This window comes from Passer montanus, unplaced genomic scaffold (genome assembly GCF_014805655.1).
Source record: "Passer montanus isolate IOZ18808 unplaced genomic scaffold, ASM1480565v1 scaffold11, whole genome shotgun sequence".
Classification (NCBI taxonomy): Eukaryota; Metazoa; Chordata; class Aves; order Passeriformes; family Passeridae; genus Passer; species Passer montanus.
Genome location: NW_024357613.1, coordinates 12229112 through 12246073, shown reverse-complemented (window position 1 = coordinate 12246073; position 16962 = coordinate 12229112). Strand labels below are relative to the sequence as shown.

At 40.5% G+C, this 16962-nt stretch overlaps 1 protein-coding gene across 5 annotated transcripts in view; it reads right to left on the bottom strand.

Moving 5' to 3' along the window:
- The window catches only part of SNX14 (sorting nexin 14), a 48847-nt gene extending 37842 nt beyond the window's left edge, over positions 1-11005 (bottom strand). For 2 of the 5 annotated variants that reach the window (XM_039726500.1, XM_039726536.1), the window contains exons 1-5: positions 10875-11003; positions 10672-10792; positions 9769-9842; positions 9578-9656; positions 2032-2075 (exon numbers count right to left, since the gene is read on the bottom strand). In XM_039726500.1, coding sequence (XP_039582434.1) covers positions 2032-2075; positions 9578-9656; positions 9769-9842; positions 10672-10776 — 302 coding nt within the window. In that variant the 5' untranslated portion in view covers positions 10777-10792; positions 10875-11003. Of the gene's footprint in view, positions 1-2031; positions 2076-7209; positions 7263-9577; positions 9657-9768; positions 9846-10671; positions 10793-10874 lie in introns of those variants that run through there. The other 3 variants (XM_039726527.1, XM_039726509.1, XM_039726518.1) reach the window with 3 other exon arrangements.
- Positions 11006-16962: the final 5957 nt, after the last annotated feature.

The window sequence follows — 16962 nt, the reverse complement described above, 5'->3', positions numbered from 1 at the left end:
TTAAAAAAATAAATAATAATAAAAAAAGAGGTAGCTTCTGTGCAAAATCCATTCACATGGAAGGCAGAGCAGCTAGCTCAAGGAATTATGCCCAAACATTTCTGTGCAAAGGAACATAGCCAACTGCTTCAGCAGTTGCCTATCTGTCAAGTATGAATTGCCTGCTAGTGCTTACCCAGCCACGCTGCTAAATAAGGAGAGCGTGGATGCAAAGGCTCTGGGAAGAATTAACCTGATCTAGGTTTATTTGCTCAGAAAACAAACATGTCCTGGATGCACGAATCCTCTCTCTCAGGTGATGTGAGCTTTGCCAAGAGTGCAGGTAGGAAAAGTCAGAGCTGACATGCTCTACAAGCCCACTCTCAAACTATGGCACACAGATCAGGTCTCCCTGCACAGCCCCTGCTGGAAACACCTGAATGTTTAGACTAAATAGGGTCAGATCTGACATTACCACTGTTAAGCTGAAACCAGTAAGCATTTCAGGACCAAGCTGTTTGCTGTAGAGCTGCTTGGACACAAGCACTCACTGTAGATCACTGAACTCCCAGTATTTCAGATTCACTTGAACCTGAAATCTAACAACCTTCAGATTGTTAAGATTTCATCAGCATGGTGTGAATTTACGGAACTAGTTCAAAACCCAGAGGTGCAGCCATGCAGAACTTAAGACAGGGCAGGAACACCTACACTGCTCACCAGAGGGCAAGATGGAGCAGAATGTAGGCTGGTTGGCTTCATACAAAGTGTACTTTACACTGCATTTCTAACTGTACATTACATATATAGTGAATTATTATCTCCACCAGATTATGTACTCCAGATTTCCACTGCCTTGGGTGTCAGAGAGGTAAGTAACTGGTAGAAGCCAAGTTTTCTTGTCAGTCCATAACAAAGACATTAAAGAGACTTTCTACCAGCCAAGAAAAAACTCTTTTCCAATCATGCAATATAGGAGATGGTTGCCTTACATTTGTTACTTTATCAACAACCCAACAGAACATGCTCTAGTTTTCTGTATTTGAAAGTTTAAACCTCGAGTTTTCCAACCTGCACTGACAACACATGGTGCTAAAGCTCCCTCTGCTGTTTGCATCAGCACTGAAGTTTTACACTTCAGCATATTCAACACAGAAAGTTAGAGGTGAGACGTGCAGGTATTGGCCACAATCAACACCAAGAGGCAAAGAAGTCCTGAACAGTAAATTTTGGGTCCCAACAGAAAAAAATCCAAACGACACAGAGTAAAAATAAAAGAAAGCATACTTTTTTTTAGGACAAATTGAACTTTCCATTCAATGAAAAAGTCAAATTCAGAATTAAGGCAAGATGTTGTTTTAACACATTAATGCCAGCATTATCAGTTAGAAATATTTTAATATCTTCTTACAAAGTACTGCAAATCACTAACTAATATATAAAAGTACAAGGAAGAAAACAAAAAAAACCCAAAAACACAGAAAAAAAAACAATCAGCCATAGTCTTTTCTTTATTCACTATTTAATAGTTATTTACACAGTACTATTCTATTCAGCACAACACAATCACCGACAGTCTTAAAAGTTGGAAAGTTATGAAATGATCTCCAAAACGTTTGCTATAGGTATTCAAAATAGCTTTTCTTTAAAACCATGCAAAGTTTTTTTTTTTTAAGCAATGTGATAAATCAGCATGCTTCTAATCTGGAAGTAAATTTCAGAGGTAGTGATGGGTTGAATTTCCACACAGATTTTCACCAATCTGTATTTAGTTCCAAGTAAGAGTTATCACAAAATGAACATAAAAAACAAGACAATCTAAAAGTGCTTTTAGGATGAACTCCAAATTTCAGAACCACCTCTATTATAACTATATTAAAAGATCTGTTCTACTCTGCTAAGAGACAATAAAACAATGATTCCTAGCACTCAAAAGTATGCTTTATCTTTCACTAAGGAAACAGAAATGTTTATTTTCAGGTATCAACTTCTTAAACAGGTTGACAAATATTTGTGATACTAAAAATAGTAACTTTTAGGTAAAGCTCATACCTGTACCATGGATAAATAAAGTTTTCCAGCACCAATTCAAGCACCTGTGCAGAACAAAGACAACCATGTTACAAAATAAACAGTTTACTGCAATTCCCTGTTAGAAGACTTAACATCACAAACACCTTCCAAAACTCATAGGACATAATTCATACATGATAATACATAAAAATATATAAGTCGTGATCCTGTTGCCAGATCAACCATTTGGCACCATAATCAGTACCTCAGGCAAGTAACATCAAAGTGATGGTTTCATCAGATATCTACAAGAAACATCTGCCACAAGTACTATCAGTAACATCAACCACAGTGCCATGGCCACTGTCAGGCAAATGCTACAAAAAATGTAATCTTACCTTAAACAGCCCATCCCTAAATTTTCACATCAGTCCCTGTTCTTTTCTGATGTAGCATGGAGTGTCCCACAGGCACAGTTACGTTGCCAGATCAACCATTTGGCACCATAATCAGTACCTCAGGCAAGTAACATCAAAGTGATGGTTTCATCAGATATCTACAAGAAACATCTGCCACAAGTAGTATCAGTAACATGAAGCACAGTGCCATAGCCACTGTCAGGCAAATGCTACAAAAAAATGTAATCTTACCTTAAAGAGCCCATTCCTAAATTTTCACATTAGTCCCTGTTCTTTTCTGACATAGCATGAAGGGTCCCACAGGCACAGTTACATACTCCCCTTACACACACCTCCATCCTTTTTCACCCAAACCTCCACCTTCAAGGTGGGACAGCCATTCCTGTATGCTCACCACTCCCAAAGGAAGCAAAAGAAACATATACAGCCATTCCTACGGAAGCCATCCTTAACAGAAGGATGAAGTTTTCTTAAGGTTCCTCTTCTGTCAGTATAGCACAGGGTATCACCCACATTACCTTCTCCCACTGCAACCTATCCTTTAAATTGAAGGAGAGTTTTAGAGATCACTTTATCCCCAACAGCTGATGAGGGGAGTTGTCGGGGTCGGCTGTCACTTGTCTCTGCCCCAACACAGGAAAAGGTGGTTCTGGGCAGGCCGTGCTTTTGAAGAAGGAGTCTGGACTCTTGCTTTTTAGGTCTTCGGTTGTGTTTATTGTTCCTTATCTCCAAAGTTTTTCTGTCTGTCCAGCCGAGGTCTGATCAGCAAGACAGCCAAGGGCACTCTCCCCCACCCATGGGGCGGTTGTCTCTTTTATAGTGAAAACTACGTATAAGATATTTACCTTCTATTTCCAATACTCTTCACCCTTGTAAACAAGTGCACCTTCACCATGAACCAATCCACACGTGCCAACATCATCCTGAACATGGATGCCAGGGAGAAGAAAGAAGAAGGACAGGACACGCCCAAATCCCTCCATCTTGGAACTCCTGACGCCCATGGACAGGATCCCAAACCCCCCTGTAAAAGGTTCAAACCCCCCCTGTACAGTGCTCCAAAATTTTTCCCTCCACCCTGTGATTGCTACTTCTACGCCACTTAAACTTTTGTGGCCTGTAATTCTTCATATAAGGTTGGCAATTTTCTCCATGAATTAAGATCAATTTTCCAGGTGTCTTTGGCTTCCTGCCAGGGTCTCCGAGCCCCTGCCAGGGCTTTGAGACATCCAGGGCATCCAGAGAGATGTCCTGGGTTCCAACAGGGAATAAGAGAGAATACATGTGTATTCAGCTATGCAGGGCTGCTCAGTCATGTTCTGCTGAAAGGTTTTTCAAAGCCACTGTGTACAAAGAAAAATGTGAAGTCTGTTAGAAAGGAAAGCCAAAGGTAAAGCTGATATACAAGTGTCCTTCATGAGAACAAGTGCTACTCTTCTTCCAAGATCTGCTGCTGCACTAATTCACACAGTATGCACTGCAAGAATTCAAGACTAAATTTATACTATCTTTAGAGCACTACATGCCTCTACTCCTCTCATGATTATAAAAGCATACTCAATAAAAAACATACATGGCCTTTTTAGCTCTTCTCAACCCTTCAGACCTGAGCAGCTCATGAATGCTTTTTTTCTGTCTTCACTAGTAAGAGTATCACCTACCAAGACTGGATAAGATACTTGCTCTTTTCCAGCTGTTCCACTTCAGTGATTTTCTTTCCCCCTCTCTGAAGAGATGCTTTGCAGCTTGGGATAACATTAGATGTCTGTGTTATGGACCACACAAAGTCATCAGTGTTTTTTCTCCTACCCTTATGCACTACAGCAGTAATAGATCTTGAAACTGTAATACCATCATGTGTTAATGACGGATGGGTAAGCTAAATGTTTTATCATGTTGTCCTGTGTCATCCCTGCCCCACCTATCTCATATTTCCATTTATAAGCAGGATGGAAGGGTGAGGGAAATGACAACAGATGCTTCAATTCCCAGTCTAGAAAAGATTAGGAAATCCCAGAGAACATTCTATGGAAGTTATTCTTCAGACAATAGAAAGGAGACCTCATCCAGCTTCAGTCAGCAACCACAGGCCACTGGCCTTAAAAGCAGTATATTAGACTACTTAAACGAATTTCCCTGATACCTTCTGTAGCACTGCCACTACATGAGCCACCAATTTACTCCACAGAAATCTCAGTCTCACAGGCATTGTTACACTATTTTTCTTCATGCCGAGTTTCTAATAAAATAAACCTCTTTCAAAGCTCAAAGTGCACTCTTCAGAAGAAGTGCCTCATAGAAAGCTTGCAAAAAATCCATCTGCCTATTAAAGGAGCCCCTTTCCTTCTTCCTCCACTTTTCCTCTGTGCCTCCCCATCAGGAGCAACAGCAGCAGAGCATCTTCTGTTTGGAGTGGAAAGTGCACTTGCAGAGCCTTCAAGCACAGAACAGTGCATTCAAAGGGATACAACAAACTCCTCTTCAAATAGCTTTCTTCATTTATGACTACTACTTCTGAACTGAGAGCCTGTCTCTCAAGCTTTCCATGAATGTGCCACTACAAATTCAGTTCATCAGATGCTAACATAACTTCTTGGGTCTCTCTTCCTCTATAGTCCTACAGAGGCCTCTGAAGGCACTAGAAGAATTGTTCCCAACAGAGATCTGATCCTTACTGCTGCATGAGCAAAACATGGTTCTTCTGAGATTCATCTTCCCATGGTTATTAAATAAGCAAGGAAAGTAAAAAAAGGTGCAAGACTCGATGACCCTTCCCACTCAAGAGTGGAAGACGAAGTCTCCTTCAGATTCATCCCATGTTGTAGTAACTGAGCACCAGCTGAACCATTTTACAGACTTGCCAGTGTTTCTCTTCCACAGCCACACTGTAAGAACAAGCTTTATGGTACTGATTGCACAAAACACTGCAGACAATCCCACTAGACAAAGACACAAAAAGACAACTAACTGAACATGCACTTTTCACTGGAGTCCACTTATCACTGGTCAGGATATCAGAAGGCGAGACACATTCTACTAGGACTCAGGTTACCTATATGGCTCTAATAAAAACTGGGTGGACACAGAAAGCAGCCTCTACTTGCAAATTAATTAAACACATGGCATGGCAGAAGCAGTTAAGTATGATGCTCCTTTCCACTAAGGTGCTGCACAGAAGTTAAAACAGAGCTACTATGTGAAAAAATAGAAATGCTCAAGAAGTAATAAGCCATTGACTGCCACTAACTGGATTTCAAGGCATGTAGTCTATACTGTTTTCCCTTGAACCCTACCAGCATTCCAGGCTATGTCAGTGTGATTCTGCTGGACAGAAAAAAATGTGCCACATCATCCACTGCACTTTCATGAAGCACCAGGCAAGCAGGACATATGTACTCACTTCCATTCTATCAACAACAAAAATATTATTCAGGCTTAATTGCTCACACTTCACACACACCAATGAAGTAGATGGGACACTTCAAAAAATGACAGCTAATGATAAGCCATTTCCTTGTCTTTACAGAATTATCCTTCAGTTTTAAATACAAATGATGAATCATTTCATTTAAAGCCTACCTATTTTGCAAGCATTTTGCAAAATGACTGGTTTTACTATGAGTGGGCAGCTTTGAATTGGAAAACTAAATGCAGGAGGTAGCAACATAAGGAGTAGCTGAATTAAAAACCAAAAAAAAAAAAAAAAATTATTTTCCAGCATGCACTGCAACACTGCAAGCTAGTCAGTCTTTGCTGCTGAGAAAAGCTTTTTGGGGACTGCCACACAGCTGACCCCATTTGTCAGGAGGAGGAACTGTGCAGACAAGTGATGACTGAATCAGCAGCAGGTCAGAACTACCAGGCCCAATCAGAACAGAAGGAGCAAAGATGTGATACATAAACCACACTAACAATTATAAAGCCTTAAAAGACAGCTCAAGCTGACACCTGAGGCCACTTTCTGGGGGTAGAACAAGCCATTCCAATGAGAAAGCAAACAGTCCATTGTGTTACTGCAAGAGTTCAGGACTTGCAAAGAGCACATTCAGGCAATAACTGATTTCTTGTAAGGCATTTGTCTATTTCTCGCTTTTAGAAAACAAAAAAAACCCCAACTCTAGTCTCATAATTGAGTCAAAAGCCTGAGAAGAATTAAATGAGATCAAAGACAACAGCACCTTGATCCAGAGACATTTTTTCACCGTGCTGATAAAGAGTAGCTGAGCAGCTTTCCACAGATTTGACTTGCAATCGTCCCTCACATAGCAAAAATGAGATTGTAGAGAAAAAGATGAATTCATTACCAGAACAACAGGATTAAATTCTCCTTTATACAATCTGTAGCTTATACATAATGTAAAGCTGACCAACTGATATCATGTCCTAATTCAAAAAGAAAGAAAACACTGAAGAAACAATCATAACGCAAAATGGATTAGAAACTGGAAACAAAATTATACTGAGGTCACTGCTTTATTTTTGTGCAGGATGCAGCCCAAATTATAAAATATTGATGGATGCATGGCTGAGACAGTTTAGCGTTCAACTATAACAACAAACAAGCGTGGGGAGTAATGGCCAGGCACAGGTTTTGTTATTCCTCTAAACCACGCACAGCAGCTGAATAGACCAAAACAAAGCTGCCAAAGATTAAGAATTTGCAAAGTGAGACAAACTATCATCACAATCCAAGACAGAAAAATCCACACTTGTGAGGAAAACTTGGATTTCTTTTGATTTGAGTGTGCATTAAATTATTCTAAAAGCACTTGAAAACACAAGCTTGAAGGCTACACACCTGGTTCAAATTAGAAAGATTTGCAAATGAGAATATTGCCAAAATTCTTCAAGCTGCAAAAAAAAAAGAACTAGAAAAATTAAAACATAATAAAAATTCCAAAATTATTCCAAATATTTGATGGAACTGCATTTTAGAAACAGACTGCACTCCACACTCCTTTAGAATCTAATTAACCTTAATTCAGTTCACACTGTATCAGCTTCTCTCTAATGTATGACTAACCCACAAAAGAAAATAAGAGCAGTCTCTCCTTCCAGCCTGAAGCAGGCTATCCAATTCCAGGCCAGCCTTACATGCTGCATCCTCAGAGCAGGTGATCAAGAGGAATGTGCCGTGGGCAGAACCCCTTGCTACCCTTTTAACCAGTAGAGAAGAGCTGCAATGAGGAACCATGCAATGAGATTTCTCATCCCAAAAACTCCCCTTGCTACCCTTTTAACCGGTAGAGAAGAGCTGCAATGAGGAACCGTGCAATGAGATTTCTCATCCCAAAAACTATCTGCCCAACACAGGTGAGAAAGGTGGCTCAGACTACTTGTTTGGGTCCATCGAGGAGGGTGACCATGGTTTGATGCCCTGGGAAGGTCCAGAACCCAGGCCTGGCTCTTCCCTCCATTTAAGCACACAAAGAGCTAAAGGACTGAGAATTATGGGCATGGATAGACATAACTCACATCCACAGTGCTAAATAAAGCAGGGCCTGGGACACGCTGCTGAAGTGAAAAGTAACAGCAAAGAAAAGGCCACTATTTCGGTGAAAGCACAACTACACCAATCACACAGAAAATGCCAAGAAGATAACTGTGGTATCTACTTATATCACTTACTAAGAGATACTACAAAGAACCTTTTCAGCATCAAATTCCCATCTAAGCCAAACAAGAAAATTTCCAGTTCTTCAGCATCTACAACATCCTTCCTTGGTAAGACTGCCACAGCTATTTAGTACCGCTAATCCTAAAAATATAAATAAATAATAAAGGCATAGAAGCATTTATTTTACATTCTATTATTGAAACAAGAGTCTATTGAAATTCCATTCGGCAATATGGTAATTTTAATACACTTAAACTTAGTTCAAAAAATAGATTAAATAAATTTAAAAGAGTAAATGTTTATTTCTGAAATCAGAGAAGAAGTCACTTCAGTCAACTAGAGGAAGTCAAAAAGTTGTTACCTGATCTTTTTTAAAAACATTTCTCAACTGTCCGTGCCTTCATCAAGGTTTTCATTCTTCTCCCACTCCTTCAGTGGGCCATGCTTGGGACAATGCCTCACAGAGCTGAACTAAACTGTTAGCTTGTAGCACAGACACACATGGCTCTGACCTCACACGCCAGGCTGTTAATTGCAAGAACTGACACACAAAAACTGACTCACTTCTGCCATGCCAGGTGCTCATCCTCCTACCACAGAACTCCAAAGCTGGAATTCTAAATAAATGGATATTAATCTACATATGTGCTTGTGTATTTTCTTAGCTTCAAAAAACACAAAGCTAAGCTGTTTAGCTCCCAGTACATTTCATCAATTACTAAGCAAGAAAATAAACAAAAAACCAAGCCCAATGTAAAACTGCCCTTCAAACAGCTCTTTTTTAAAGGATATTAGAACAAAACAAAATTTCTGACTTACAGTCTTGCTACAAAAGATACATATGCTGTTCTTCTTTGAGTAAATTCAGCAATTTCTTTCTTAAGACAGATTTTGTTACAGCTTTGTCTGATGATTTTAAACAGATTCATGGACAGGTACACCTTCCACCTGGCCAGGTTGCTCCATCCCACCTGGCCTCAAACACTTCCAGGGATAGGGCAACCAAAAGTTCTCTAGGCAACCTGTTCCATCACCTGACCATGCTCACAGTAAAGAATTTCTTCTTAATATCTAATCTAAACCTACTCAATCAGTCTGAATCCATTCCCCCATACTCTTGTAATAGCCTCTTTCCAACTTTCTTGTAGGGTCCCTACCATCGAACTATCATCTTCATTACAGAACTTTTGTAATTGGAGCAAATCATCTTTTACCCTCAACTCCAGGAAACTAAGCAGGCTGAAATCCTTAACTTTTTATGAACTCAGACATGTTCAATTTTAACTGTTCTTTCCATTATTCTTCCCAATTTACACAAACATTTTTTCTATGTTCCAGGTGCACTGCTACACAAGCAGTCCGTGTTTAAAAGCAGGCCATCTTGGCTCCCTGCTCCCAGCAAACACTCCTTTGGCTTGACTTTTACTTGAACAAGTTAAAATGCCTGCAAGGTACATGTGAAGCATCTAGTGAACCAGAAGCAAAAGGTTTCAAAGACTAATAAAACCTGCACAATTTTAATGTACTAAGGAAACAATGCACCAATTACCTCCGAAAGTGATGCATCAACCTTGGAAGGCACTTTCAGATCCAGCCATGGCTGATAGTTTTCCAGAAGCAAAGTAGGTCTGCAGGAGAGCATGGAGAGGTTTATGTAACCATGTGCAATTGCCAGTTTCCTACTGTGATGTGTCAAATGGCAGCAGCACCAAGCTTACGAGTGCCACACGCGTCACTTACCTGTGCCTCTTGCATTTGACCTTGCCACATACAGCACAACTGTGACCGTGGGGAAACAGCTCCGGCAACTCCAACTGCTGAGAGATTTGGACAAGCTTACATTCTCCAAAATGATGACTCTATCAATATAGCGACATATTTGTGAATTTCCTTTCAGAGCACGCTATTACAGAGAACTGAATAAAGGCAAACTTGTTCTTCCAGCAGGAAAACAAGATAACAAAGCATGATATGACAAACAACTGAACCAAAAAAGAAAAATTGCTTCTGCTGAAACAAAGTGGGAGGACATAGATATCCTTTCACATCTCCACTCACCTCCCTCTACGTTAATCAGTCTAGTAGCAGACCAGATGGTCTCTCTGCCTTACTAATAGTCTTGAACCATTGCAACTATACCTTTTTAGCCCTATGAAATTCTACATTTAATTAACTTAGAAAAAAACAATTTGCTTTGGGAATATTTTTCTTTTTAAAGTGCAGTACTGCTTAGAGAATTTTGATTACAGCAAGAAAAGACTCACCACTGGCCTACCAAAAGGAGGGCATCTTTAGAACAGAAAAAGCCCCGTTAAAGGAGCAAACAACAACATAGCTTCTCCACTGCCTGCTGCTCAAATGCTCAAAATGTACAATGAAGGAAGCAGGAAACAACATCCTTGGACACTCCAACAACCGGCCTTGCAGCCGTATGTGGATTTGACGGGACTATGCAGAAACACGGGAAGAATTCAAAGTCTGAACCATCGTCTATGTGCCACAAAACACCTGTCAGCAGGAGTGTACGAGCGGTACTGACGCACAACTCTTCTGAAAGCAGCCAGGCTTAGACGGGAATTGCTACTCCATATCGGTTCTTATCGTATTTTACAAAAGCACAAGACTCTTCAGAGGCATATTTACCTTGGGTTTGTATTTTATTGTGAACAGAATATTGGGCAGGAGGGAGTCCGGTCCCAAGTTGCAGTAGAAGGTGACGACCCCAGCCACGAACGACCAGAAGACCATCAAGACATGAAGATACCTTACAGACACACAGGAAGCAAAAGCCGCTGCGTGAGAAGGCGCAGCGCCGCCCGCGCCCGGCTCCCCGCCCGCCCGGTTACCGGTTGAGGAGGAGGGTGGCGGTGCCCAGCGCCAGGAGGAGGCAGCAGGAGAGCGGGTACTGCCGGCAGGTCTCCCGCAGCCCCTCGGCGCCCCGCAGCCGCCGCAGCAGCCGCCGCCGCCCCACGGCCCGCCCCACAGGCCGCCCCACGGCCCGCCCCACAGATCCTCCTCACGGGCCCGCCCCACGGGCCGCCGGGGCGGGGGCAGCGACAGCGGCGGGGGAGGAGCGGCTGGCCGCCGTGGGGTCCGCGGGAGCGCCCCCGGAGCGGCGTCCGTGCCGCCCCGCCGTGGCACTGGCAGCTGCGCTGTGTGCTGAGCACTGTAAATAGAAGGTCTCTGATGACAGCAAGCTTAGGTAGTTATAAATACTTGGGCTCCGGACAACAGGGGGTTCCCAGAGCCAAGCGGGCAGAAAGTGGTACGTCTGATTAAAGGCTCTATATTTGCATGATGACGGAACTGAATCATTCAGCGACTGGAACACTAAAACCCTAGAAACACCACTCAAAGCTTCGTGTACTGGCTGTAAAGAAAAGGAACAGGGTGGGAAATGTAGTAAGAGCCCACCTTAACATCAGTAAGTATACCAGAGTAGGACATTGAAAAGAGAGGAATTCTAGAACGTAGTTTATTGCTAGCGAGAGGAATTTAAAGCCAACTTCACACGAATAACACCTTCAGTTACTCTGTAAGCCACAAGCTCTCAAACCACTGGAGCGCTTTCAGCAGCTCTGGTTACTCAGTCTCAGCAAACTCGAGGCTCTCTTAATGCCACACTGCTGGCTGGGGCGTATCAGTTCAATGGGCAAAATGAAACAACTTCTGGGAGGTCATACCCATAAAGTGGCAAGCATGAAGGAAACCTGCTCGGGAAGACTTGTTGTTTTAGTTGTTTTGAGAAGTTGCTCTTGCCTTGTATGTCCCTTTGCACGAGCCCCACGCAGGCACGCTGGGCACACTGAATAAGTGAGGGCACATGAAATACTGAAATGCATCTGCTCAGATGAGCCATGTTTACAAATCTTCACTGAGATCCCCCGCAACTACGCTGTTAAGAAAATACTGGTATTTGGAGGGTGAGTCAGCATCTAGAAATCGAAACCCGAAAACAGCTCTCAGGATCTTTGCTCAGATGCTTTGTCAGTTTATGCAACACTTCCCTTGACCTCTCCAGTAGGTGAAACGCTGCAGCTCAACTTCAGTATGTTGACCTTTCTCAGAGTGCTTGGCAAAAGCCCAGGGTCAGCTTGAATTTCTTTAAGAGTCTCTGCACAGTATTATTTCATGTCAGTCCACATTTTCTAGTAGAAAAAAAACAAGGTGCATTCATGCAGCAAATCTCCATACAGCCTATTCAGAGGAAAGCAGTTTTCCTAAGATGCATTATTTTTTTTGTTATCAGCTTAGTTCATCCTCAGCTTTACTGCTGGTGATTTTTAGTCACTTATCTTGCAAAGCTTTTAATAAGGAATAACTTCTAAAAATCTGTAATTCTTACAATATTTAATGAAGATGCCACAGCATAGCATATCTGTAACACAGGAAGTGACTCGCACAGCAAACCAGCAGAAGCTTAAGTCAAACTTCTGCTTCCATTTGCGTTCTCTCCTTCAGGTAAAGTTTCTTCAGTTTATAGCTTCATTGTTCAGAGTTGTTTATTTACTGTAAAGTTGCCACATTCACATCTGGCACTAATTGTACCTCATTATCTTAGAAACTCTGCAATTTCCTTCTTCACAGACTTTACATCTGCTGGGCAGACACAACAAACTGCCTTACCCCATCCTGCTCTGCTGGAGACAGCGGTGTTGGCATTGCCCATCACCCTCTGTCACTACAGACAGGCCCCAGATTGTTCTGGTACACTGAAAGGCTAAGCAGATGTTTGTTTAGTTTCAACAAAGTAAAACTATAAAAGAACAAAAGGGAACTGCTGACAACATCAAGTTTTTCAAAATTCTTTGAGAAATAAGAACTTTATCCATTTCCTGGAAATAGCAAGATTTTAATAGCAAGGCTCTAAAGTAATGTGGCCAGGACTGGGTTATTCTGGAAAGATAGATCTTATTTTAGTATTTAAAATGTAAAAGGATCTTTCACTGATCATACAAGTGATCTTGTGCAGTCAGTTCTCCCTGGTTTGTGGTTTAGGGTATGTTTTCTTTGATGGCAGGAGAAGCTTGCCTATTCTAGCATCTAAGAGTTATATTAGAACAGATTTTCAACAACCTGAAATATAAAACTTCAATTCCTTGCTAAGTAACATCAGTTATTAGGCTGAGATTCTATTTACCAAAATGCCTTTTCTTTTTAACCTCAAAAATGCTTTTTTAAAATAAGCCAGACAGTGAACTGTAATAAACAGATTCTCACCAGTTAATTGCACTTAATTTATCCTGCAAGTCTGCTTTTGCTCTTTGCAAGGCCTTACATAGTTCTCTCTTTCAAGGATACAGTTGTCAAGGCTAATTTACAACATCTAATACTTCATATTTACTCAACAAGGAATTAATTTTCCTTTGTAATTATTCCTCACTAGTCTCTGTTCATTTCGTGTCCCCTTTCCAAGAAGCTTAAAAAGAAGGCTTCATATTAACCTTTACAGCCATTTAGCAAAAAACTCTAGAGAACATTCATTTTTAATATTCAGCAAACAGCTAAGCTTAAATAAAGAAGTGAAACTGAAGTTGGCCAGTCAGATCCCAAGAAAGGCAAGCCTTAGTAGGCTCTTTGTACTTGACTTATTCAAATTCAAAACTTAAAGAACATCCACCAGCAGCTACTGGTTTCCACCTGAGAAGATCCAGGTGTTTGCAACAAATGTAAGGTGAAAACTGCCCTTTAGCAGTACTTTCTGAACTTTAAGGGAACACTGAAACTCCAAGGAAGTGACGGCTGACCATTTGCTGCACATTTCTGGTTTGGGTAGAATCGTTATTAGCACTTTGAAAAACAAAATTAGCTTCATTGTTATAAATACAGTTATGTTCATTTGTCAGTCAATGAGTTAACAAACTGTTCATGGTCTAGATTTATGGCATTTGGAAGTCATATCCAATACCCACACGGACAGTGCTTGCCAGCTGTATGGAAATGGGCGCTGCCTGTAGTTGTAGGGTCTCGAATTTGCTTCCTGGATCACATGCTGACCCTCAGTATGACCACATTAAAGCAAACTGGATGAGAAAGTGATAACCTGGGCCCAGAAGCACCTGCTTAGTACAGCAACAAAGACTTTGGGTTCCTGGATAAAATCCCTCACAAGTTTTCTGCTAGAGGAATGGGAGAATTCAGCTGCTGCAGTAAGGAGCAAAATGGCAGGTAGGAGGGAGAAATGGTTTAAGAAAAGATGTGTGAGACATTTTGTAAAAGATCACTGGTCTCCACACTTGCAGGGAATGACAGAGACTTACAAGTTGTGTTGTTTGTTTAGAAGCAGATTTAGAAAACAATTGCAATTAAGGAGAAAGGCTAAGAAGTTTCAATTGTAACACACCACTCAAAATTAATCTTTTTTTTAAGAGAATGTAAAATACAGTTCTGTTAGAAAACCTGAAATTACTTATTAGGCTGTGTTTAGGACTAAAATTACCAGGCAGAATAAAGACTTGCAGGGCAAAAAAAGAAAGACAAGGATACTGGAACAATGCTCTGCAAACCAGGAGTGTGCTGAGGAGCACTGAGTGTATTAGAATTTCACTTGGGAAGAAGAAAGCAAGCCAAAACAAAAACTCGCAATGTACCAGAGTCAGTTTTGCCTTGAAGAACTTGTAACTCTCAAGGGGAAAGTAAAAAGATTCAGAGACAGACTGGTGTATACAGCTTTTCTTCAACTTGTTAACAGGAAAAAGAATTTCATGAAGAAATTCTTTCACAGACAAGACACTGGAGAGAATTTAGATATTAGAGATGAAATGAATTCGTTTGGTCCTAAACTACTATTTATGGGATACTAAAAAAATAAAATAAAATAGAGCAGTAAGTTGCAAGGTGTAGAAGTCGACTACAACACAGTAAGAAATAGTGGCCTGCAGGAATATGTGCAAAAAAGAGAACTAAATGTATACAGGTGACACTGGATAATTGTTAAAATGAATTAATATTGTGATTTATGGTGACATTTGGCAAAGCTGTACTGCATGGAAATTTTATCTTCATTCACCTGAGCAAAAAACAAGGTTTTTTGATATGCACCTTAAGTATTAAGTGAAGTTGGTCAATTGGCTCTATGTGCAGAGGAAAGATCTGGAAAACCTAAATTCTTTGAAAAATACAGGCTGATCAGGGAGGAATGAGGGAATGTCAAGATCAATGTTAAGGATTTGTAAGAAAATGCTTGTGAAAGAACTAAGAAGCTGTACTCATGCAAACCATTAAAACAATGCTAGAGCATATATGTAAGAGCTCAGTCAAAATGAAAATAAATCTGTTGACTTACTGTGGGGATAAAGAAAACCTTGCCCTGGATACAAACTATGAAAATAACTATGCCAGGTCCTGAAGGGAATTCCTGCTTACCAGCAGCCATGGTCCATGGGGAAAATTTTCAAGTAGGGAGTTCAAGGATAAACTTGAGCCAGAATCCCATGTTTTCAACTGAATTTAAAAGTGTCAAGATAATCCTGTTAGATGATGTGTATCTGTTAAACCATTACTAACTGCTGCAGCACCTATGCCTCAGCACTATGGTGAGACCTGAACAATTTAAAGCTAGTTAAGTTTTCCATCATAGATACACACTGGACTCATGGAACAACTGTGTTGGATCAGCAAAAGTTCAGCTGGGTAAACATCCTGTTGATGATGGCTATCAGGGGATACATATCTAGGAAAAAGCTGTAAAAGCACGGCAAGAATATAATAATAAGTTCCTGGAACTCTGATTCGTAATCTTGGGGATATCCTGAGAAAGAATCTATTTTCTAAGTTTCAAGTTGCTTTTGAAGAATGAGAAACTTTAACATCCATAAAAATCATTCAAGGAGTTGCACCCCTTGCACTTGTGTGAGTGAAGATACTCTCCAAACATTCATGTGTTTACTAGAGATGGTGAAAAATCATTCCCTACTCAGCACAATTGCTGCTTATCATTTTACCAAAATACTTGGGTCACCTGTCTTTTCCAAAATTAAGATTCCTGCTCCAATGACTTGTCCTTCACATAAGAACACTTTTGTATCTTTTATCATCTTTGTTGTTCTCCCTTTCCTTTTCCAATTTTCTTACCTCCTCTGTTGTGTAGCAGTGATTAGGGACAGGCTGCAAAACTGTTAAGAAATAGCATTGAAAATTATTTTTCTAAGACCTAGTGCCTTCTTAAATAATTTGATTTTTTTTGCCCCACTTCAAGAGTATTTTAACATTTTTGTCAGTGAAGATTTATGATCCTTTTTCACATTTGGATACAACTCTGATTTCTGATGGATTCATTTTTTCCACCTTAAAAGAAAAACAGTGAAAAAAATCCCAACCTAAAGCTTCACATACTCAGGAAATTCTAATCAACAAGTAGAAATTGTTAAAAGTGGAAAAAAATATTAACTGTAACTACAGGTTGCTGTTGTAAGGCAGCTTGTATCCAAGAAACCTTTCTGTGGATACTTAACAGGACCATGTAAACCCAGACCTAGTGATGAGATCTGCGAGATCAGGCTTCTTTTGGTGACTGGTGAGCTGGCATCCTGGAGCCCATTGCTTTTAGCTTCTGTGGACACAGCAGCAAATTCCTGGAGTGTTTTTGTCAGGTCAGAATTCCACAGAGATATTTTTAGTTCAAGCAACCAATTTCTCTGACAACATGAAGTATGTAAAAGCAGCACAGGTTAAAAGTTAAACAACATAAATGGTCACCTTGCAGAAGTTATTTTGCTTACATGCTTATGTCTTTCATCAGACACTTCATAAGAACTGTAACAGAACCAGTTGTATAACCAGGATATTGTTTTGTTTACCATTTGTTGGCTGAGGATGCATGGAATCAATCTGATATTTTCTTCCTTTTAAATGACATATGGGAAAAACGGAATTATTAACAGAATGGTTAAAGAGAACATCACATAAATGTTACATTTCCCTAGCAAGAATATT